We start from the raw sequence: 26619 nt of genomic DNA, 5'->3' as shown, positions 1-26619 counted from the left end.
CGAGCATAATTTTCATTTTCTTACATGATTATCCATTTATCCACTTAAAAGTTTGACACTAGCAGTCAGACTTTTTCTCCATTCTGACAACCCCCTCTGCCTAAAAGTCAAATGTATTTGTCCAGTGAACACCTTGATTTTTGGTTGTTTTTTTTAATTATAATTGTAGAATCCATATATTTAGACTTTAATTCAATATTCTTAAGTTTACCATTTAGTTCATACATTTTATTATGAAATTTGTGATGGCATTGGTGTACATGTAGAGGAAAAAAAAAGAGTGTCTATAGATGGAAGGATAAAAATGGCTCAACAACCTCTGCAGGTGGTCTTATAATTAGCTTATCAAACATATACGTCAATAACACACACACACACACACACACACACACACACACACACACACACACACACACACACACACACACACACACACACACACACACACACACACACACACACACACACACGGCCTGGAAACTGGAGATCAAGAGCAGATTGTCAGCCATGGTGCAAATGGATCAATGGCACTGTCACTGGACCTTGGATTGTGGACTGGACTTAAGTGCCTTTGAATGATGTCTGTGGGACTGCAAATTCTGTGTACGTGTGCCATGATGGCAGCCCAGCCCCACTGCGCACATGAGAGCACAGCATTACTGATGGGTCAGGTGTACTCAATGTGCTGGTTCAGTCTCTCACTTTAAAGTGCTCACCCTGGCCAGCTGAGCCACTCCTTTCTGCTCATTCACAGCTGATGCTCCAACCACACCCACCTCGCAGTGACTGCACATTTGGAGAACATATAAAATAGCTGCTTATACTCAGCCTTCAAATTGTTCATCATCTGCTTTACAGATAAACAAAATGTAAATTTTGTTCATTGTACAATATGAATTTTGAAAATATTCATCACAAAATTGTTTTTTATCTTTCCCTGAGCCCTGCTGATATAAGGATTTTCTCTGATGGTAATGCAAACCTGCACATTCTCATTGACCTTGCAGCATCTTGCCTAATAAAAGCAATATTGAGGTGACAGGTTTTCATCAAGGGGTGTTACAGTGTGAAGACAGGTTGGGACTTTGACTGGAAATAACAGAGCTGAATTCACCAGGAGGAAAGGCCACCGAACAGCTGATGTCAGGTCTTTCCAATTCGAGGAGAGAAATCTATTAAACACGCAATAATGAGCTAACAGCTATTCAGGATTTTGTCACGAGACGTTTTAATAAAAAGCCGGGTCGCATACATTACCTTAAAGCTAAAGAGTTTAGAGGTCAGTGTTTTTAGTTTTTTTCTTACCATTTGAAATCCAACAGAAGACAAAAAGTGTGAGGAATGGATCAAATTCCCAGTAACATTCAAAAGTTCAGATAACAAAATCCACAGAGGTTGGCCTGAAATAAAATACCTCTTTTTTTTTTCTCCTTGTGAAATGAAGGATCCAAAGGTTTTGTAGCAAACGTGTTACTTCTGTTATCGCAAACTTGATATGTGCCGTCTAGGTTACTAAGGGGAATGGGGCTTGGTTCCTATTACATATTTTTACAAATGTTGTTATGTGTTATCCTGTGTATACTTTATGAATAATTGATGCCCTGCAAATAGTATGATTTTCATTTTATATACTGTAAACACAACTTCCTGTTTTTTTTTTTTTTTTTATCAGCCTGTATAATGAGAGATGACAGTCTTGGCTGTTTGGCAAGTATGCATTTTTGGCCTCATACTGTGTGAACAATTATTAGGCAAGTGAGTATTTTGACCATATCATAATTTTTATGCATATTTCCCACCTCCAAGCTGTATAAACTTGAATGCATATTGCATTTAAGCATATCAGGTGATGTGTATTTGTGTAATGAGGGAGGGTGTGGCCTAAGGAGATCAACACCCTGTATCAAGGTGTGTATAATTATTAGACAGCTTCTTTTCCTCAGGCAAAATGGGCCAAAAAAGAGATTTAACTGACTCATTTTAAAAAGTCTCTGAGGGATGCAGCACTCTTGAAATTGCTAAGATATTGGAGTGTGATCACAGAACCATCAAACGTTTTGTTGCAAATAGTCAACAGGGTCGCAAGACACGTGTTGAGAAAAAAAGATGCAAAATAACTGCCAAAGATTTGAGAAGAATCAAACGTGAAGCTACCAGGAACCCATTATCCTCCAGTGCTGTCATATTCCAGAACTGCAACCAGGTGTTCAGTGCTCAGAGACATGGCCGAGGTAAGGAAGGCTGAAACCCGACCACCACTGAACAAGACGCATAAGTTGAAACGTCAAGACTGGGCCAAGAAATATCTGAAGACAGATTTTTCAAAGGTTTTATGGACTGATGAGATGAGAGTGACTGTTGACTGACCAGATGGATGGGCCCGTGGCCGGATCAGTAACAGAACTCCACTTCGACTCAGACACCAGCCAGGTGGAGGTGGGGTACTGGTATGGGCTGGCTAAAGATGAGCTAGTTGGACCTTTTCAGGTTGAAGATGGACTCAAAATCAACTCCCAAACCTACTGCTAGTTTTTAAAAGACACTTTCTTCAAGCAGTGGTCCAGGAAAAAGTCTGCTTCTTTCAAGAAGACCATGATTTTTATGCAGGACAATGCTCCATCACATCCATCGAAGTACTCCACTGCATGGCTAGCCAGTAAATGCCTTAAAGATGAAAGAATAATGACATAGCCCCCTTCCTCACCTGACCTAAACCCTGTTGAGAACTTGTGGGCCCTTCTTAAACAGGAGATTTACAGTGAAGTAAAACAATCCACCTCTCTGAACAGTGTCTGGGAGGCTGTGGTTGCTGCTGCACAAAAAGTTGATCGTCAACAGATCAAGAAACTGACAGAATCTGTTATTGAAAGAAAGGTGGCTATATTGGTCACAGATTTTTGTTGTTGTTTATTTGTAAATTTTGAGGTGTTTGTTTATTATTCTCACTTTAACAGATGAAAATATACAAGTGAGATGGGAAAATTTTCATTTTTCATTTAGTTGCATAATAATTGTGCAGACTAACAGTTGCCCAATAATTGTGCACACACAGATATTCTCCTAAGAAAGCCAAAACCTCACTTTTACTTTCTTAAATATTCAGGTTTAAGGTTTAGTAACATTTTGGATTGACCGAGAGCACTGTAGTTGTTCAATAATAAAATTAATCCTGAAAAATACAATTTGCCTAATAATTGTGCACACAGTGTATATGTGGATTATTTTCTAATCTCTTGTCATATTTTGTAGGGAACATGGCAGCCTTTCTTTGACAAGTTGAGATTTTCAGTGATGCTGCGTTACTCGGCCAAAGATATTCAACTGAGTCCCTATTGAAAGGGACAAAAGTGCTACGTGGGGTACCCATAATATTGGCTAAAATGCACTCTGGTAGATTGAAAGGTTCACTTTGTCACCATTAAAGGAAGAATCATTCAAAACAAAAGCAGTCCTGCTTCCTCAGCATGTCATAAGCCATAAGTGGAAGCCTCAGTAAAAGTGCTATGTCTGGGTCTTGGTAGTTCATTAAGACTGTCTGGGTGGAGATGGATCTCCCTTATGAGCCACCACTTCATTAATCCCCCCACACCACACCTAGCCAAGGGACAGCAGCCAGTCCACTCAACACAGCCACTGCACAAGAGAGCTGGTCCAAGTGGGAGCAGGTGGGCAGGGAGGACATATAGCTTTTTAATTTTTTTTATTTTCTGGACTTCAAACAGCCCCATCACAGCCTGTTTTACATTGTCTGAATCAAATTTGCATAGACTTGGGATTAATGTAATTCAATTCAGTTTGCATTCATTTCAGTATGAAGGTACATGACTTCTCCACTACAAAGCAGGCTTGTAAATCTCATCAGTGTGGATGGTTAGGATCCTAAAGGGAAAGAAATCACACAGCTGTGTAATAACGGGCGAGATTTGGCAGCAACCTCACAATTTATCTCAATTTCAAAGTCTTGAAAACCTTTAAGAACAAAATTATTTATAGTTTGTGACATGTACAGCAAAACTGAAATGAAACAAAGGACTCGGGATAGATTTTATAGTCCTCTAAGCTCCAGGAAAAAAAGATTTACTATGCTTGATGGTGTCATTCTGTCTCTGATATCTCTGATAAATGTGAGCCTGTATGCACCTTACTGCAGAGATATGCAGAGCTCTAGTTACGTTAAGAGTGATGGGACAAGACAAGGAAAAATGAACAACATTATTTAACAGTCATTATGAAAAGGTCAGGGCTATGTCAGTGTTTTTAAACTTGATGTGACTGGAGATTGGGTGCTGAACCTTCTTGATTTTTGCATGAATCAAGTTTTGTTAAGGTTCAGCAGTCCTGAGAACGAGCCTCACGCTGTAGGCTTTAATGCTGTATAATGCTGCATCAATCAAGTCCGAAATGAAATGGCCCAATTACATTTGGGGCAAACAGGAATGTTAACTTGATAGTCTTAACGCTAACACCCTTAATAATGAATCAGCCTGATTCCCTGTGGCCTCCATTTACCATAAAAACAGTCATTGGAGCCTCATTGGCCGTATTTACTAACACGCAGCTGTCCACACTGCTCTGTTTTTTTTTTTTTTTATCCTTTCGCAGCAATAGAAATGAGATGTAAACAATATGTGTTTGTGACAGCCCAGATGTGTCATAGATTTCTACTGACGCTTTTATTTATTTTTTCTTACCAAGTGTGAACACTGGGACTGTTGGAAGGTGCTATAATGTGAGGCTGATGAGAAAGGAACATTAAAATTACTTTTAATAGAACATATATGACTTGGTTTCCTTTATCAGGACTGGAGTAGAAATGTAACATATTCTATGTCTTCCCAGGAAAGCCAGTTGATTACAGTAGTCAGTCCAGATTACATTTGACTGTTCAGGCTGCTCCGCTGGTCCATTTCCAGGGAAACAACCTGAGGAAATTATGCTCCAATGTGCCTCATTGCACTTTTTCCCAGTTCACCAATCAGACAGTAATAACACTCAATGGGGAACATCTGATCTATTCTGTATACATCTACACCAAATGGGCATAAAGTTACTTGGGTAACCTGTATTCATACAATACAGAGCACCGGCTTCACACTGTATCCTGAAAAGCTTTTCAGTGACCCAAAACAGGGAGATTTTAGGTTCCATGGTAGCTCGTTCACTCATCTCACGCCACAGCATGCATGCTGTCTGTCAGAATTCAGTTTGTGGCCAGCACCATGTGGTAGATCGTGTATGCTCAGAGGAGAGACAGATTGTGGTTTGCATGTGTCCCGGAGAGTTCATGTGTTTCAGAATTATAAAGGTTTATGAGTGAATATCCTGCTCTTAGAGGTTAATCCTTCAGAGGATTAGACTGTGGCCATCAGTGTTTGGAGGTTTGTATCACCAGAAGGATTTTTTTTTTTTTTTGTAGTTGGATAATAACGGATAATAACTGTTAGGAGTATTGTTTTACTATGACATGCAAACTCCTTTTATGTAATGTCTATATCTATATTTTTTTAAAATTTTTTTATTGTACAGCAGTTTTTTATTTCATTACATTTTCGATCAAGTTACCTTTCTTTCTTTTTTTTTTAAAAATTGGTGTCAGTTTCTTACCATCTGTATTAAGTTATATGTAAGATTTTCAAAATAATGATAACATACAGGAGAACAGTGGGATACATTTGACAATTATAATTCTGCAATCACGGTTTATCATTCAAAAGTTTTGAAAGTGGCACCAATACCTTACAAAAAAAAGAAAACTACTTTACACATATAGTACAAACCTTTAGTTTTCATGCAGTTTAGAGGGGGAGAGTGTAACCCATATGGTTTTCTATCCCTAAAATGAGCATTCCCCTTCAGGATTCACATGCAGGTTATCTATTATTGCTATCGCGAGACACTATAATTCACCAATTTTCCCAAAAGGGCTAACATGCTATCTGTAGACACCAGACAGTCAGCTATGCACAGAGAAGCCTTCGACTACTGCAGTGCGCGCAACTCAGACAGACATGTGGCCGAATACAGGCTCTTAAGAGTGTGAAATAAATTGTACTAATGTAAAATTTATCTAAGTTAGGATGCCTTATTGAGGCCTAAGTTGAAGCAGAGTGATTTTATAATGTGGTCGGGCTACTGAATTAGATGCTACATATGCTAAAAGCCTCAGTATTGAAATTTGGTACCCAGCGACGATACATTTGTCGAGAGTACCACAGTAATTCGGCTGATGCCATAAAAGTACCAATGCCTGGTACCTAGGCCTGTCATAACAGAAACAAAGAGTTTGCTCTGTCATGTAATCATACCATAAACAAGAAAGCAAATGCTGATTTTACTGGAATCTAGTGGACTAAATAAAACATAAAGAATCGAGCAGGAAAGCATTCAATAAATCTCATGTCAATTTTCTCTTGATTTTTATCACCTGATGTGAGTATTTCCATCTGGACTACTGTGCATTACCTTTTTGGTGACAGTACAGTACAATCAGGAAAAATAATTCAAAATGTGAAAGAAGGCTCCTTTATTACAGTGCAGGTCCATGATATGTGGACTCTTATACCAAGTTGGCGTCTGTTCACCCCTTTTTATTGTAAGTATTGAAGTAAATAACGATATGAAAAATATTTACTGTATAATTGGGGGACTGTACTGTAAAGGTAATACATTTAACAAGTTCAAAAAGAATCTTCTAAAAGCCATCAGTCTACAGAGGTTTAGCTAAGTCTGTAGTCTCCGTCCGAGGTAATGACACATGTCATCGACTCCTCCGCATTTCCAACATCCCCCTGTGAGGGATCAGTCTTTTGTTTTTGTTTTGAAATGCTTCAGTGTGGAACAAAGGGCACAAATAAGCAACACTTGGATTTATTTCCCCATAAATGAATGTATTACTGAATCCTCTGCAGGAATTTCCTTACATTCTGGGCACATAGACCCAGTTTTGAGGAAATTATACCTCTGGTTAGATCCAAATTGTTGCTGTTGTTGCTGTGCTCGCTTCGGGTAGCACTCAGCCGGGGAGGCAAAGTGTGTTGAGATGTAAACATGCAATTGTCTATAGACCTCCAACAAACATGATAGTTGTTTCTCTGCTAATTGCATCTTTGTAGAGTCTATTGAATAAGTACTCAGTTTGGATTCCATTGCAATGAAGTTTATTTCATTCAGCACTCTGTCTCTGAAGAACAATGGTTGAGGGGTGAGAATCGGCTCCACTTGTCTTTAATATTGCCATTCAAATTATACTTCAAAACTCCTTCCTCACAGATTTATCTAAATTAATCGGCAAAAGAAATCTTAGGCCGCAGTTGGCTTCAATTAACCTCAGTTTAGCTTGGCTTTAAGATGATTGGCTTTTATACTGAAACCTATCCCACTCAAAGAAAGGCCTGGCCTGGAACCAATACTGTCTGAATCCTCTAACCTGCACAGGGGAAATATTTAAATGAGCCTATTAAAAGACGCTGTTGAGAAAGGTATAGACATAGTGTTTGTAGAAAACAAATACAGGGAGGGGGCTTCTTGTGCAGAAAGAAAGGGGATGTTCAAGAACTTAATACAAGGAACACAAATGGGCAGCTCTGCTTTCATTCAGGAGGAGATTCAATCAACCAGAAGACAAACAGAGAAGGTAGGAGTCACATCCTCTCATCTGCACTACAGCACCTGTGCATGCTAACACTGACAAGCAATCTTTTGCTGTCCTCTGTTATCATTCCCAACATAACAGGTCGGAAGAACAACTCGGCCCAGCTGATAACATGCAGGGAAAATTAGGATGCCACTGTAGGCACTTCTCTCCTGCATCCCGGTGGCTGCTTAGCAGGATGTACCAGCCCTGACATGTAATCAGGCAGTGTGTACACACCAGTGGGCCACTCGGCTATCGAAAGCTAGAGTCTCAACACGGCAAGACCAGAGAACGCGTTCATGCCTCCAGATGAGATGCCACACTTTGTACGCGTCACCTTTTCCACCTTCAACCTGCATGCGTAAACACTCAGCAAAGATTGCATACTCATGTTTCGACAGAACATAAGTGTAGACACTTGCTTACACACACACACACACACACACACACACACACACACACACACACACACACACACACACACACACACACACACACACACACACACACACACACACACACACACACACACACACACACACACACACACACACACACACACACACACACACACACACACACACACAGATTCATGTGTGCTGTCTGAGTGACTCAAGTTTGAACCTCAGGTGATAGTAAAGCATCTGACGCTGTCCTTGGCTCATGGAGGTCACGCTGAAAAGACACCCACAAAAGCTCCTCAGTTAAGCGATGACTTCACTCCTTTCACTGCCATTTGTATCGAGACCAGATTCAGGATTTATCGTTATCAGAAGACCTTGATACATATCTGCATGTTTTTAATTGATGTGTCTGTTGGTGACAAAAAGGCTTCTTAGTCAGTGAGCCGTTTCAGACACTTGTCATTAGTCCATCATTGTGTGATCCGGCTCAACTTTTCACGGCCTCTAGATCAACCCTCCATCTCTCACAGGCTGTAAGTCAGCGAGCAGCATTGAATCACTGTGCTGAATATGTAAATGGTTGCCATTAAAGCTCTCTTTCTTTAATTAGTCTTTAGATTTCATGACTGAGTGCTTCCAATTATGGATCAATGTCTCATTTCTGCACACAGACCCCTGGGTGTGTAGAGGCAGTTTTTCAGTTACCAAAATGCTTTATAATTTCTCATTTGCCAAGACAGCCATTCACGTCATCCTCCCTAACTGCTGATCAATGAGAAATTCTGCTGCTGTAAGGCTACTGATATGTGTACTATGTGCAGCCGTGTTATTTTTTCATAAACATGATCAAATATATACGGTTGGATTTATTGGATAGTCTGTCTGAATTTGGATTGTAGATGTGTATAGAGAGGAAAATATAGGCTGTGTGTGTGTGTGTGTGTGTGTGTGTGTGTGTGTGTGTGTGTGTGTGTGTGTGTGTGTGTGTGTGTGTGTGTGTGTGTGTGTGTGTGTGTGTGTGTGTGCGCGCGCGCGCGTGCGTGTAAAATTGCTCTGGTAGTAATTTAGCACTGTGCACATGAAGTGGTGCATAAGGGGGGGCTAAACTCTGCTTCATATCTAAATGCGTTCGTGACTGGAACCGGTGGTATACTGGGAGGAGGTGCTGATATAGCGCTTTGGGGAAGTAAAATGCTTCTCATGTTTTGTGAAAAAATGCCATTTAAGGTCCATGGATTCAGTTCCTGGAGCCCATGATAGCAGCTTTTATAAATCCATGATATTAACTAATCTCTGTTAATTGTTCAATGCAACACTAATGCTTGCGTGTACTGGGATTTCAAAGGCACAAACAGAGAAGGAAAGCTTCCAGATTTCTGAACAAGATTGAATATATTTCTTTCCATCTACGGACTGAAACTTATCCTCCTGAGTTATTATTGTGTCTGTTAAGTTACAATGTCAGCTTTCAATTCAATATTAATCCGATAAGTAATTGTGTGTTTCTGCCGTAAATGAGCTGTCAAATCCGTTATATCGTTCAATGTGCACCCAAATTGACCTTTTGTGACTAGCACAACATAGAATCAATCGTTTGCATAATCGGCTATTCATTTGAAGTGAAATGTACGAATTCTTGGACATAGAATTGATTTTAAACTCCCATTTTGAAGCCAATCTAAATGCCAGGTGTGCATGAAAGGGAATGGATGCCAAAGAAAAACTTATCTTAAATGTGAAAAGTATTGCTACTCTGTGGGTGTCGGGTACATTTGTGAAAGTCTCTGAATTAAAATGGATGTCCTATTGACTTTTAAGAGGGTAGGAGATGCGTTGCATCACAACCTCTCACCTCTCTGGTCTGCGAGACACTGCATTAAGACTAAAGTACAAGGCAATCATACCCACACAGCTTCTGCATCATTTCCTCACTAACTCTGTAATTATCGCAAACAAAGCCGTTCTGTTTACACATTTGATGTTCATGGTTCTAAAACAGTGGGACTGTAACTTGTATATTGAAGTGTATCCCTGTTAATATATCCCATAAATGTACAGGTGTCTATTTAGTGTACATGCATGAGTTAACATGACTGCATGTTTTATGTTTGTTGACTAGTCAGTTTTGGATGAGGCTAAAAGGGCTCTGCTGTAGTTTGTTGAGGTTAAATGCCTCCTATTTAGCTCTTTACAGTATTTTTCCATAAGATGCCGGCACTGATCTCGCTCTGCTGTTACAGAAAATTCGACATCTGGCTCTGCTGTCCTTGTTTAACACTGACCTGTTTGCAAAACGCATGCTGTACTATTGAGCTGATCCTTTCCGTGACACCCTTTTTTGTGCCTTATGAGCTGAAGCTTAACCTTGCACATCCTACAAGCCTGGGAGGAGGGGTGAAGCCTAGGTGGCAATAGAGTACCATTGATCTGATAGTCTGGGCCTCACTGGTCAATGACTCTTGTGTGTTCTGAAGGTTCTGTTGCCATGCCAACAGTGTCAGAGCTGAAAGGAGGTTTTGCGGGCCTTTAAAGAGTTTTCTGAGCAGGACAGGCACTGCCAGTGTCAAAGCACCTGCAGGTGCAAGTGCAGGCCCTGGCGGTCACATGATGTCGCCCACAGATCAACCGGGGGGAGACTGTAGGAGGGGAATGCATTTATCTGCACAAACATTTCCATCAGTGCCCCAGGGCTCAGTGTCTGCTGCCCCCTAGTGTGTACGGGGATGAGTTATCTGCAGCTTTACTGGTTGTTCCCAGTAGGTAATGTCTGTTATCCAGCTTTGAGTTGAGTGCTTCGATGTGGGGAAAATTGAGTGCAACTATCAGGACAAGTAGCAATTTATTATATTGCAATTTGCTATTTAGATAGATTTTCTATGAATGAGACAGATATAGAGTGCAACTAACTGAAAACTGATGTCAGATGCAAAAAGGTCTGAGGTCACCGGTGATGATAACAACCATCATTAGGGATCCATTACACTATGGAGCCTACTTCAGCTGATGGACTCTAATGACGCTGCTCTGCAGAAAAGCATTTAGTTTTGATTAGACATCGGTGGAATGGTGCATTTCATTAACTCTGAGATGAGATTTTGTTGTCTGGGAATTTATTTGCCACTGTTTGAGCTAGGCTCACGCTGACTGTGGCCTGCTTTCCTCAAGGCAATCTGGAGCAATATAAGAAACAAATGCTATGAAGGAATATTCCCCTCCTGACACTCCTCTATCTTTTACATCCACTGTTCTTCCCTCTTTGTTTCCCCCTGAAACAAACTGACTTTGAACTAGCCTGGAAATGTGGTGTCTATTTTTTTCCACTGCATACTGATGCACTGTTAAAATGTTTGTATAAAATAGTGTCTTAAAGTCTGAGTAGAAGCTGATCAACCTGCTAACTAAACATGCTTTCATCAAACAATGATTTAAGTGATTGAACAAAGCAATGGCAAACACTTGAAGTGTCCACTTCAAGTCCACATATGGTAGTTATGTATTTGGACAGACAGAATTCTCAATTTTTCCATGTACATTGAATCATGTGTCTGACAGTTAGCGTGACTTCGAGAGGGAGCGAGTCCAGCTGAGGAGGGGAAGGAAGCTTGTCAGTGAGTGTGTGTAGGAGTTGAATATTTTAGCTGATGAATGCTGCAGAACACTGTTTAGATAATCGGAAATTTTATCCCCTTATTGGGTTTGATTCACACAAGCCAGAAGCCCTCAGTTTGTATCCATGCTTCATTATAATCGTATAATTAATAGTACTCAGCCCTTCTTGTCTGTGTCGATGTTAGAAAGAATAAATGATTAAATTAAAGGGAATCGGATGCTTATTAAAAGTGGATTTTAATTTCGGCACTGCAGGTTCTTTGAAATATAACAGTCCAATCTTTTTCATGTGCCCCTTGAGAATGAGATCAATGAAAATTACATTTCCACAAGTATTTTCTCCCTATATAGAAGAACAAAATAGTACAAGCATCACTTTTAATACTTTAATTTTTAAGGCATTTTATGCCTTTACTGTTCAGCCCAAGATGGAATGAATAAGAGGAACAGACGACATGCAACAAGGGTCCCAGACCAGACGTCAACCAGCAACACTGCAGTTCATGGTCAGTGAAGTTCAATGTTCAATAACCATGTCCTAATCCCGAGGCTATCAGGATTCCCTATTGAGCATTAAGCATGAAGCAGTATAAAGATGCAGGAAATGGAAATAAAACTTCAACACCTCAAAGTTGTACTTGACAAAATGTACCCAGTTTTTTTTTTTTACCGCCACTGCTTATGATTACAAAATAAAGATTTAGAAGAATAGGAAATAATTCAAAGGGGGGCAACACCAATTGTAAACATTGAAGTGTGTTTTACTTTATAAAAAAGTTGTAAAACCTTTTTTTATTAGAGTCATGGAATTTGATAAACTGCCTAAACTGATGTCACTTGGGTCAGCTCAGGCTGAAGAATACAAGTTTGAAAATACAAAAAAGAGGGGATGTGGATATTGAGGCTACATTAGTCACCACTAGAATAACACACCAGAATCTCAGTCAGAACTGTCAGTAGTACTGCTGCATTGTGGGTAATGTAGCTGCCCGGTTTTGCCAAGAAGAGTATATGGAATTAAAACTGCAAGCAGTGATATGCGGGCCCTCGCACGCTGCACATCGGGGATCCAGCGGGTCGGGGCCGCCGGCTCCCCGACGTGTAGCACGCGAAGGTCAGCATATTCCAGTTTTAATTTTGTTCTTGATCTTGTTCCTTCTTCTTCTTTTTTTTTTTTTTTTAATTGCTTTTTTTTGGCAGCTTTAACATCTTCAAAAACTCATGAAAGTTGGTGCCTGACACGTGCAAAGTTTTGTGAGGTTTGGAGCATCGTTTGACCTTAAACATCAACTTCCTGTGTCATGTCCTGTATATATACTATATACTATATACTGTATACTCTATAATTTTGGAGTATGACCTTTTTCTGAACTGACATGCATGGCTCAAGTTACTTCTCACTGTGAGGCAACTGCTCTAACCAGTGCACAATGAAAAAAAAAAGTATCTTTTAGACTTTTTTTTTGTTTGAGTTTTGTATTGTTGTTGACCTTTAATTTGTGGTATTAGTATGACTGCATGTACAAACCTGTGTGGCTTACCCCTAGAGGGACTCGCCTTAGGGGGACTCACCCCCCGTGAACCATGTGGCTTACCCTTAGAGGGATTCGCTTTAGGAGGTCTCACCCTCCGTGAACCACCTGGCCTTACCCTTAGAGGGATTTGCTCTCTGTGGACCGTGTGGCTTATTAAGGGGACTCGCCCTCCGTAAACCATGAACCATGTGTGTTACCTTGGCGGGGCTCGAATCCGTGTCTTCATGAGGTCATTTCCAGCTCGGAGTCGGCACCGACAGTCTGGTTAACCCAACAGATAAAAGATTCTACTTCACCAAGGTTGCTATTAATGGTTCAGATTCCACCTTGGCCTGTTGATGTTGATTCAACTTTTTGTGAAGTTGAAACGTTTGGAGAAATTGAAAAAGTTTTGCATACACGACACATTACATGAAGATATTTAATATCACTGCAGACCTCCTTGAAAACACGTATATCTACAATCCAAAGAATGTCTGCGGCAATTTTGGTCGCATTTGAATGAATATTTATGGACGATGGCGTTATAGGTTGCAGTTGGCCAAAGCTTTCTCACAATGCGCTATAACTCTGAAGATTGGTGGTGTAGTGGTTAGCACTGCTCCCTCTCAACTAGAAGGTTTGGGGTTCAATCTCCCCCCTTTTGTCATGACCTAAAAAAAAATCATAAGTCATTTTTCACTTTGAAAATGCCGGTCAATTTTTGAACATGCTATGGCATGACTTCTGGGTCACTTTTTGGCCGCCACACCACGGGCACACTGATTTTGATAACTTTTAATTCCAAACATGTTAAGAGTGCACAGACTAAATTTCAAGTCGGTCTGACAAAATATGTAGGAGGAATTTTTCACCGGGAGATATTTTTGGACCAACTTTCATGAGTTTTTGAATATGATAAAGCCTCCAAAAATGCATTTAATCTTTCAGGATAAAAATAATAATATTTTTTACGAATAACAATAGGGCTTTCGTACCTTCGGTGCTCGGGCCCTAATAAAAACAAGACAATTATTGTAGTTCTTCTGCATTTATTTTGATGCCATCTTCAGTGTGCAATGCAATGAGGGGATATATATGTATATATATTTAAAAAAAATAAAAACAATTTTTTACTTGTTTTATGAGTGAGGAAGATGTGCAAAAGAAGTTAGATGTAACATTGTATTTACCTCAGGGGACCACTTTACCTTTCAGGAAAGCTTCCTGTACTTTTATTAGAATCCGTGTCAAAGTAATTGTGCAAAATAAATGATTTTACGGCCTGACAGTGGGAATTTTACTCAAGGAGAGTTTGTGCCAAAACAGAGATGTGTTAAAGGATTTATGCTTATTGTAGTGAATTTAAAAGAATGTTACTACCTATGTTTTTTTCTTGCACATCCCCATTACAACCTTTAAAACAGAGAGCTTCTTTTAACAGCCCAGTTCAGTATTTTCTCTATTTTTCTTCTACCAGTTTAGAGAGGTATAAAATGAATGTCAGTTGACGCACCATAAATCAAAGTTATTGGTTTAGTATCTTGGAGGAAATTATAGCAACATGAGGGATGCTCCGGTTCGCTTGATTGTATCACTAGCCGTTTGCTGCAGCCGTCATGTAGGAAACACTTTGACAGGTCTGAAATACAGGAATCTTGGATTCATATGGATCTGCTTATACCTGACATGCATATACTTCAAAATGCTCAACATTCAGAAGCAGCTCGCTATTCAAATTTTATCATATGTAAATATGGCACTATTTTGAACGTCATATTGACAAGTTAATGTTGGTCACTGGTGGCTTCCGTCAGATGGATTTTTATAGCTCACATCCTGGAAAGCACAGAAATACCACTCACAGACTGAAAGAATTGTGTCTGTCAGGTAAAAGGAAAAAAAAAATGGGGGCTTTGAAGATAGAGTTCTTTTCCCACTTGATGTTTTATCTACAGAGAAATCTTCAGTCGACACATTTACAACCAAGGCATGCTTGAAATCTTACAAACTTTACAATGCTACAAATTTGATTCCTCATTTTTGAAACGTATACTAACTGTAACGGTGTCAGTCGGTTCACTTTTAAGTATGTACTTTTCACATCTCTTCTGCCATGTGTAGATTTCAAATTAGATGCACTAAAAGAAGTGATATCTTCATTGTTGATTGTGCAATCGGATGGCATTGCACATATTTTTAAATCATCACATGAATCCACTCTCTTCTACTCTCGCTTTATCTCAGATCGTCTGTATTCTTGTATGGTTTATTTTCCCTACATCCGACTCCAACTCTCCTGTGGCCACTACATACACTACATCTCTGCATAACCATGAACCTCCAACACCACAGAGGCAACTACACCTCGCTGACATTTATCACTATTATTCTCATTTCTGTCTTCTCTTTATTTGACAGTGTTTCAGGGGGAGTTTACACCTTTTTCTCCTGCTGTCACTATCTCTCTTTTCTATTCTGGACAAGGCTGAATTGAAAAGGTCTGCTGGGTATAGGTGTCTAAGGGCGTTTTTCCTCCTACACTCCCATCTCCACTACTCCCCAGCCCCCACTTCTAACTCTTTGGCTCGGCTCCTTTTCAGAAACATACCACATTTGACTGGAAAAGGGAAGATAGATATCATATCTGCCATGTTTCCTTTCCTAACTTGCAGAAATTGATTGTCCTTCAGTGTAGCTCCACCTCTGCACTCAAACTCTGGTGTAAAATTAGCATAATAATAAATATTGCATAAATAATTAGTATCCATGGAACCTTAAGTCCATATACTGTGTTTCTTCTTTCTCAACACACTGTGTAGTTTTTATTGTCATCTGTATTGACATTTTGGCTTTTAAATGTATCCATGACAACAGTACGTTCAGGCTCTGAATAATTTGCTTTTGATTGCAAAGTATCAAATCACAAAGCCACAAAAGTGTGATTTGTCTCTGGTTCCTCAGCACAGGGATTGTGATTCATGCTATGATCGTTGGAGTCTTTTATCAGAAATCAGGCCTAAAAAGACGCTCAGGCCTCCGAGGTGGATGTTCATTGGAAGTGGCCCCGGGATAATTCACTATTAATGGGCACCCCTCAGACCGAGAAATGAAATTCGTCTACTGCTTGGAGAAATCACACACTTGTGTCTGTCTTCCTATTTACGTACTAATATTGTTGTCTAAAATATTTATGTGTTTAAATTAAAAAACAAAATCAGGGACTTCATACACAAAGAAATGTGACTATTTTAAAGGTCACATATTTCACACATTTCCAGTGTTTGTTTTTTTTTCCAGTCATGATCTCTCCTAAACTTCTTTCTAAAGGCTCTACCAACAACAGGCTGTTTTGTGTCTTTGTCTTTAAGGCACATTGATATCAGTGAACCTCTCGTCCAATCAACAGGCTCTTTTCTGAGTGGCACGTGCCCAGGCTTTCTTCCACTTGCTTACTCCTCGATGGAATGACTGCTCTTTTTTCTTGCACATAAAAGGTTGGATAATAGGCCACGCTAAAAGTGGACAGACATATGATATGAGCGTGATTTTGTGACATCACTAACTTGGTCCAAGTGGCACAGTTGCCTAAAAACAGGTTGTGTGCATTTGTTCAAGGACTGAGATTTTTGAAACTTTAATAGTATTTATTTAGCACCTAGACCTGCTTTGCAGTACAATTCAAAAATAAATGTAAGTCTGAATTTGGACAATATTGGACCTTTTAAAGATTTGATTTGTATGTTTAAATAAGAGTTTCAGCCTCAGCTGGTGGCAGTAATTCTATCGGCAGTTGCTGTAAAATGAATAACACCAGAAGCCTATTTGAAAGATTTAAAAATACATTTACATGCATCACCACACTTTGGCCAGATGTTCTAATCAGACTAATAATTTATACATTAATGGCAATGCAGCATGAGAATACAGACATTCAGGGAGTTGAGAAGTCAGGAAGAAATCTCTTGATCAAATTATCCAGTAGGTGAAAGTGTTAGTGATATATGTATTAGTTTATTGATAGAAAATTAGTGAAACATTGAAGTTCCCTGTGGAGTATAAATTCCAAACTCTCAGCTACTCAAACAGGAGAGGGTTTTTTGTGTTGTGAAGTGAAAATCTTGAATGGATTTTGAAATATTGATTGGACAAAACAAGATATCTGAGAACATCCACTCGGGCACAAAGAAGCCATTTGTCCCTGTTTTCTGAACAAATGATTGTCAATAAAATGATGACAAACAAGAGACTGTTAAGAGAGTCAAGAAAATGTTGGATCTTTTGGTCTCTTACAGCGAGGAGCTGATTATTATTTGTGATTTCTTGTTGTTACAAATTGATATTTTAAATAGTTTTCAAGCTGATTTGGACCATGTAGTTTTTACATGTTGCACAAGAGTTTTTGAAGATGCAAACATGTGTAAATTTGATAGTACAACGATTGACAAGTCAAGACTGAATGCTGTTTATTATTATTGGATGTATTGTCTTAGATTTATAAAACTTGTGGTGTGTGTGTGTGTGTGTGTGTGTGTGTGTGTGTGTGTGTGTGTGTGTGTGTGTGTGTGTGTGTGTGTGTGTGTGTGTGTGTGTGTGTGTGTGTGTGTGTGTGTCCTGGCTTCATCCTGCTGACTGGTTTATTGCTGTTCCAGGTGACAGAGCATGAGAACAGCAGAGTTTCAGGGTGCTGTTTTCAAGCACCACTGAAGCCTCAAATTTGATTATTACTTTTTTTTTTCATCCACAAGTAGTTTAGAGTTCCCTGCATGACCCCCCCCCCCCCACCACCACCCCTACCCCACCCACCCACACACACATACAGACACACACATCCCGCTGCCTCAGACTGGTCTGGACAGCATCTCCACTCTCATCAGCCATCATTATGCATCTTCATTCTGCTTGACGTCTCCTGTTGCAGTGAATCGGCATCGTTATCATGTTGCTCTGTTCAGATTCGTTACCAACCTTTGTGGAACACCTACACTATCATATACATGAAACATCTGTAGAAAAGCGTCTGGCCTGAGCTTCAAGTGTTTTGCCAGACAGAGGCTGCATCAATCTGTTGCTCTAATGCTCAATAACATCAGAGGATGTCTCCGAATCCTTGATCTACAAGTTGAAAAATGAAGAAATTGGACATGAAAATGTCAATTTCTTTATCTCACAAAAGCACCCTGTCTATCCCTCCAAACTCTTTTCTCTAAACCCCATGAGGCAGTGGACACAATGATCCTATCACATCAGGAGGAGATTAAACAAGGAGTGTCACAATGACACAGTGAGTTTGATAATGGCACAATAAAAGCTCTTTCAATTATCGTTCTTTCTCTAGAGAAATCTCCTTAAAAGGAAATTCTTCCAATAACTTTGTCATGTGTCTGTTTATTCATTTTGACATTTAATTCTGTCTTTCTTTAACCTTATGGCATTCTAAATTCAATAGCTCTCCAACACGGTCCTATCAAGATAAGATGGAACTAAATCACTGCCGAAGACCTCCTTAGACTGTGTAATTAGGGAAGTTAAACAATAGAAGTTAGTTTGTTGTTGCACATTTTTAGAGGGGCATGCAGAAGAATATTGTGCAAAGTTAAACTATTTGCGTTAACTTAAAAGTTACCTGCTACCCTCTGCTTACTGAGCCTTTTATATTTGCAAAGTAGAGCTGAAATTATTAATTGATTAAATGCTTTGACCAAGTAACAATTGATTAGCATCTATTTGGAACAATGCTTTGTCATTTGAAGCATTTTTTAACAGAAATGCCAAACAATTTGTATTTCAGCCTCTCAATTGGGGGAACTTGCTGCGTTTCTATGCCATACATGACAGTGAACTTTATGCTTCTGAGTGTTTGTCAGACTGTTTTATTTTTTAGATTAAAGCAATAGTTTGATATTTTGAGAAAATATCACATTTTCTTTTTAGTTAATAAGTTTAATTTTGATATTACTGTCATGGTTGTCTGTTATATGTAACATAATAAACAGACTTCACATGGTGGCTTACCATAACAGTGAGCCACCAAGATCTCCAACATCACTAATTAACACCTTATATTTAGTTTGTTTAATGATGCAGAACACTGAGGAAGAAATATGTGAATTTCTAGTTTCACGGCGGATTTCTCACTGTTGCCTGGGAATGGTTACTAACCAATCAGACTGTAGCCTTTTATTTATGGCAGTGCGTTGAGAGGTGACTGTCGCCAGTCGTCATACTCTCATCTGGTTATGACAGCCATTGGCTTTGCATTATCATGTTAATGTATTAAAAACCCTACAAATGGCATCCTTAACAAATGCATGATGCTGCTAAGCTGTTCACTTATGTTTCATTGTGCACCACTGCATGTCCCACAGATCTGCTGGTGTCACTGTGATTAATGGGCATCCTGAATGTGCCTAAACAGCACCCTCTCAGCCATCTCTGTTATTCACAGTGAGTCAGTTGTCAGCCGTCACCGGCAGCACCTTGTCAAGTCGGATTTCCTCTGCAGGCCGGTGTTGAAAGCCAGAGGGTCAAGCTGGTTCCAACTTTAGGGCCTGTTATCTCCTTGCCTTTGGCTGCCCTCCGGTCGTCTGTCTGGCCTCAGATTTAGTTGAACCGCAGCTAGCTTACAGATAATTATCAGGCTGAGGCCAGCTGTGTGGCACACATCCACAGGCCCTTTGTTGCTAATTGAATTAGACCCCACGCTGGAAGTGACAGAGAAATGAACAGTTTCCCCCAGTGAGCCATGTGATTAGCAGGCTTGGAGAGGAGAGGTCGACTCAGGATGCCATGCTGGTGTATACGGTTGATGTCGATGACTCAACGTCTGCGTCAGCCCGACTTTGATGTTTCTGTCAGGTTTCATTTTATGAGGCGTGTCAATGGGGGTCAAGTACAGCGGACAATCAAAAATGGACTGCCGCCAGGCTTTTGATGTGAAGAGCCCAAAATATCTGTTTATTGTTCCCTCTTTTCTGCTATCTGCTTTACAATTTATTGGGCAGCAACCAGCAGCAGTTTTTGTTTTTAAGACTCATCATAAAATATGCAATAAATAAACCATTTTCACCATGAACATTGTATTTATAGTCACAGCTTAATGAATATAGCACTTTAATGATTTCTTACCTAAATCACAAACCTGCTGCTGCACACTTTTGGGCATCCATCAGAAAATGATTACATATTAGGTTGATTTGTTTTTGAAAACAGACACAATTACATTCATCCATTATCTTTACCTGATAATGGGGGGGGGGGGGGCTATCCCAGCTCACATAAGGCAAAGGCAGGGTACATCCTAGACAGATTGCCAGTCCATCACAGGGCCAACACATAAAGACAGAAGGAAACAAAGACCATCCACGCTCTCATTTACACCTAAGGGCAATTTGTAGAACCACCAATTAACCTGAGACACATGTCTTTTGGATGGTGGGAGGAAGCCGGAGTACCCGGAGAGAACCCACGCAGGCACAGGGAGAACATGCAAACTCTACACAGAAAGGCCCAGGCTTGAACCCGGAACCTTTTTACTGTGAGGCAACAATGCTAACCACTGCACCACCGTGCCGCCCACAATTACATTCATATATACATTAAAAAAAACAAAAAACCTTCCTCCAAATCTTAATTCACTTTTTTTATGGAAAAAAATGATATGCAAAAGTCAGAAATGATTAAACCTCCCTTGGCAGATGTAACCACTCGGAAAGGCTGTTGGTTCCCTGCTAGGAGAGTCTTTCTATTCTTGATATAGAAATTTTCACCTATTCTTCCTTGCAGATTACTTTATTATATTCTCTCTGACAATCACAGCATGTTTAAAATCTACTGACAGATTTTCATTGATATTCAGGTAACATTGAGGACCACTCCAACAGCTTCCGCTTACAGTTCATTGTGGAGTTTGATGTTTGCTTTAGATTATTGTCCTGTTGTGGAAACCAGCCTTTTTTAAATTCCAGTTTTTCGACTGGTTGCGTGATATTTAGTGGAATTCATTCTTTGCCCTACCGATGCAGTGTTTCCTTTGCTACTGATTTTTTATGAAACCCCCCACTCCCTCCTTCCCCATCCTGAACAGCTGGCGAGGTGCTCTTTTCATTCAATTCTTGCCCCTGTTGTCCTGCAAACATACCTGGTGATTGTGGCCAAAAAGTCAATTTTAACTTCATCTGTCCACAGCACTTGTTTGCAAATTGACTTTGGCTTATCCAGATGTTACTTTGCACACATTAGACATTGACTTTTGTGATGAGGTCTCCAGTAAAGTTTTCTTGTGATGACTTCTCCGTGCAAACCCTGTTTGTTCATCCTCAATGCTGCACAGTGGAAAAGTGCACCACCACTCCTGTTTCAGCTAAACCTTCCTGTAGGTCCTTTACAGACATATGGCGGAGTTTCTTTTCTCTGTCTGTCCAGCAGTTATGATGTTTTATCTGAAAGTTATCTCGGTCTTCTAGATCGTGTCTTGACTTTAAACGTTTACATATAACTGTGTCCTCTACACACTGCATTTTTTCCATTAAGTCTCCTGCAAAGGTGAAGTCAAAGAATGGCAAAGGTGAAAAGTGATAGTCTGCATTTCTGTCTTTGATCTCAAATTTGCACCTCTTCCCTTCACTCGTCCTTGTTTTCATAGTGCTATCATTTCTCAGGTCTTCTCTTAAAGTCACAGAACATGCTGAATTAGCAGCATGTCTGCATGCTAAAATAAGAGACCTGTTTGTACACCTTTGCAATCTTATAATCTCAGATATTTTCTTGGCACTTTTATTGTAGGAAGAAATATGAAAACCTTATAAAATCCATCTGAGCTACTGCTGCTATTAAACTCAACCAGCTGGCTCATTTGTGGAGGGAGGTAATTGACATCACTCAAGGAGAAAAAAAAGCTAATAACATAACTTTTCTATCTTTTCCGGGGGCCCACTAACTCTGTAAAGGTGTGAGTTCAGTTCCTGCTCCTGGTGTATAAACAGTATAATCAAACCTTTCTGCTGCACAATCACTTTCATTATTTTGCCTGTCTTTCTTGCTGCCTGACAAGTAGGATGTTTGCCAGAGCAACCTGTGCAGTAAAAACCTGCCTGTTCTGAAAGAAAGTAGGCCATCTGTGCTGATGACTGACACACAGAGTTTTTGTGTGACACTCGGTAACTGGAGCACTTAAAGATTCATTTTTGGACGTGTAAGTGCATCATCTGTTACCTTTGTGGCTGTTCTGCAAACAGAGATCAGCATCTGCCTTTTATTTTTTTTATTTTTTATTTTTATTACCGCATTGTGGGACCATTATGTAAGCCCTTGTTGTTGTACTCAGCCTTCAACGGTTCGCTACTCTGATTGGTACGATGTTATGAAATGTGACACAAGTTATTTGGTTGTCATCTTAATTATTTATACATACCTCTGTTGGATGTGAAAATTGGGTTGTTGTGCTCTGCTATGCAACAAATCTTCCATTCTCTCAGTGTAAAACGGAATAATATGAGAACGGTGGAAATAGTGCCCTATGCGAGTACGAGAGCAGTGGATAAAACGTTTTCTATTATTTATTCTTTTACTGTTTTTAGCTGTCTATTCATAATTTAGGATGTTATACATTTATGTGTGGTGTCTTTCCAAGAGGTACAATATGTATAATCTCTCATTATGGCATTGTTGTCTGTTTGACATTGAATTTGGCTTGAAAACTTTTCTTATTTTCTGCCTCACGCTTCACAGTATTTTCTACATGTTACATGCACCATGTGGATTTATCCTCTGTCCCCCACCCACCCCAACCCCCCACCCCCCTACCCCGCCTCCTTCAAATTACATGATCCTGTGGTTTGTTTTTGGTTTTTTTGCTTCTTTTTTTTCCCATGTGCCACAGAGACCATGCATGAAATTTATTGGCCCCCAGTCCTGCCATTTCACACGCGAGACGTGACTAACAGATCTTGTGCCATTTCCCATCTCCGTCGGCTCCCGTGTAAAGCTGACCTTTCCTGCCTCCAGGCTATATTTAAACCGTGAACACCAGAGACTTATGGGGCCGTGGTAAATTTTATTATCAACGCTCTCCATTTGTCTGACTTAATTCAGGTCCGGTGTAGATTGTGCCAAAGCATGCTATATATTTACACTCTTCTATGGTAAACAAGGGCACCGGTGACAAACTCAACCATCAGCACCTTTGCTGGGAGGTGGGCGGGGTCACGGGGGGCGATGCCTGGTGAAACATTCCTTTGAACTGCGTCAAGAGATTATACTGTAGGTGTTATTTACAGGGCACATCACCTATGGTTAAGTGTGAGAGGGATAAAGAAAATGGTGTTTCATATTATACCATCTGGAGGAGGGTTGACCAGAGAGTCAAACACAAAGGGACTTGACATTTTGAAGAATCTCAGTTGGTAAAATGTCACAGATTTCAACCTCAGACACATTCATCAGTCTTTACCATTTGTCGTCATTAGAGCAGACAGCAGGTTGAATGAGCTCACGGACAAACATGACCCTTGCACACACACGCACACACGCGCGCACGCACACACGCACACACACGCACACACACACACACACACACACACACACACACACACACACACACACACACACACACACACACACACACACACAATCATTCCTTTTGCGACTCTTTTTCACTTGTCTGCTTAACCATTCTTTCTATTTTTCCTGCGCTCTGGTAGGTCTGAGATGGGAGTTCAGAGGGTGCTCCAGGTGGATCTGAAAATGGAAAGCTTCCCAGAGCCGACGGGCAGCCGCTGGATGGCCTGGCAGGTGGAGTACCCGGCCAGTCGTGCTGCCACACAAGAGGTTGAGACGGAGATCCACCTGGCACAGGAGGACCTCGCGGGCATTGTGCCCCTGGCCATGGTGAGTGAAGCCACTTACAGCTTAGTGCAACTAGACTGCTGCACACTCATTACTCTGAATGTGAAGTGGTGCATCCTGGTAATGTAGAATGCCATATTCTAAATTTACACTTCGAATCAACATTTCCATATCTGTTTTTACTACATGAAAGAAACACATTGCTTTAGAAATGGCTGAGAATTGCTTCTCTTTTAATCAAGACTAGTGACAACGTGACGGATAAAGATACATGTTTTGTACATATCTTATAGTAACAAAACATTGCTAAACTTTGGAATAACAAGCAGGATATTTGCATTTACAATATGTAGAGTTAAAGTAATTTAACTGACATTGAAATGCTCTTTATGATAGTGCATTTATATCAATACAAGGAGGCCATCGTCCACACAATGTCTATCAGTTACTGCTAAGCTACAAGTGAGTACATTCATTCAAGTAGCGATGTTTTTTTGCCGTTTTCTTCTCTACATTTTCAGGGAAAATACTTTTATTCATTACATTTATCTAACAACTGTAGTTAGCAGTTTATTCTTTAGTTTGATATTTTAGATATTATTCACGAGTCTCCCTAATCAGACAGTCGTAAAATTACAGACCCCAGAATTGTATGCAAAGGTTTTGGCGTTTTCTTTTTGTGTTCTTTACTTTTTGGCAAGAAAGCAAAAAAAGAACAAAGTCAAAAGAATAAAGTCCGAAAAACCCTGTTGGCCTTAACGTTGGAACAGCCTCTCTGAAAAGTGGATCAATCAGTCATTAGTGTTGCTGGCTAAGTGCATTGACGTTGATATCAAGTGTTTCTTTGTAAATGCACTTTACAAGGTGGTAGAGTTTGGGGGCATATGGTGCTCTATGCCACTTGGTAAAGGCTGCTCCAGTAGTTTCAGGGAATTTGGGTCTGGAAAGACCATGCTTCCTGTGCTCCTCTGGTTTAAAAAAACACAAAAAAACATAGTCCCCAATAGCATGCTGGTCCTGCACCGGTTTGAATATTTAAGCCTTAGAAATAAAAACAATATTAAATAAAATTCATGCAATATAAAATCAATATATAAAATGATGAAATGCAGCCCCACTTCTTGCTACAAAAACAAAATGCTGCATACATGCTAATGCATCAGTAATAATAATCCAAGCATATATTATATATACAAAATGACACTGTGAGTGGGGGCCATTCTGCATAAGTGCTTTTGATGCCTGGAGTATATTTTGCTGATCATTTCTAAGTACCTTTACTTTAATATTTAATGACAGGTCTTTTACTGTAACAGACTACTTTTGCATTGCAGTAGAACAATTTTAAGTGGAGGATTTGAATTCCTCTTCCACCACTGATCCTTAGATTTAAAAGACGGAAGTTATATTGTAGGTCTGTGCCCACAAAGGGTGTTTAGGAGCCGGGCAGGAAGAGAGCGTCTGTCGCTCCCAGCTGGCCTCAGATGGAGTCTGGAGGCGGGCACTGGCCTGGGGGTAAGCCCCGAGCTGTGTGTCTCCCTGAGCGCGGCACAGGTAGTGTGTTGTGTAGATTAACCCTTATAGAAGTTGACACGGGGTGCCTTTCATGAATCTTTGTAACTTTGTTCAGCGACCCAGAGATCACCGCTTCTGATTTAGATCAAGAGCGTTCAGGTGAATAAATGAGTAACATCAATTGTGGTGACTAAAGAGAAAGACGCGCTGTCACATCAGTGCTGATTACTAAAACAAAGATTGCATTCATCTCTATTTCGGTGCTTCTGATCTTCATGCTTGAGACCTGACTGTTGTGTTATTGTTATTCTCTAAGTATTGCCCGTAGCTGTGTAGATGATAGATGCCTGTGGGTGGCTGTTCCTGGATTCAGAGCAGCGCAAGGCATCCTCACCCACAGATCCATTCTCAGGGTAATTGAAGCTGTGTGTTTAATGCTCCAGTATTTTTCGAGTTCCCTCTCTCACATCCCTTTCATGTCACTGATATATCAACAGCTTTTCTTGCTCTAGGAATATATAGTTTGTTCCCACACCCTTCCACTGACAACAACTGCAAAGATGATTTGCATGGTTATCTCAAAGTCTCGACTTATAAAAAGAGATTCAACCAAAGAATTTGCCATCGCCTGCTCAACAAAAAACAACAACACTCTAAATAAGATCTTTGCTTCATTTGATTTTATTTAGCTGTTGTGTATCAAAGGTAACATTTCCATGATTGTTTTTGTACAATCATTTCTGTGAATGAACGTGCACTCATCAATCAATCCTCCAAGTGTCTGCTTTTTCCCTCCGATTATTCTGCTCATTTTACACAAAAGAAGGGTTTTCATTGCTCATTATCAATCACAAAGTTTTTTTCTTAGTGGCAAAAATCCATCTCCATTAACCCAATATTACAACTACTTGCTGAACTTGGCTAAATCAGTGAGGGGCAGCATAATTCAGGCAGGAGCCTCACTGGGTATAAAGATGAATAGTGTTTCATGTGTACTAAAACAGATGATATAGTGTGTGTGTGTGTGTGTGTGTGTGTGTGTGTGTGTGTGTGTGTGTGTGTGTGTGTGTGTGTGTGTGTGTGTGTGTGTGTGTGTGTG

The 26619-nt window shown here is 40.1% G+C and overlaps 1 protein-coding gene across 2 annotated transcripts in view; it reads left to right on the top strand.

The window, feature by feature from the left end:
• LOC138625663 (transmembrane protein 132C) overlaps positions 1-26619 on the top strand; it is a 126138-nt gene that overhangs the window by 66849 nt on the left and 32670 nt on the right. For both annotated transcript variants that reach the window (XM_069706743.1, XM_069706742.1), the window contains exon 4: positions 23861-24047. In XM_069706743.1, the coding sequence (XP_069562844.1) occupies positions 23861-24047 (187 nt within the window). The remainder of the gene's footprint in view (positions 1-23860; positions 24048-26619) is intronic.

Source organism: Brachyistius frenatus, unplaced genomic scaffold, assembly GCF_029030835.1.
Source record: "Brachyistius frenatus isolate BFR_SWC_R1_liver_20210118 unplaced genomic scaffold, ASM2903083v1 Contig_64, whole genome shotgun sequence".
NCBI classification, from domain to species: Eukaryota; Metazoa; Chordata; class Actinopteri; family Embiotocidae; genus Brachyistius; species Brachyistius frenatus.
This window is presented reverse-complemented; position numbering and strand designations above follow the sequence as displayed.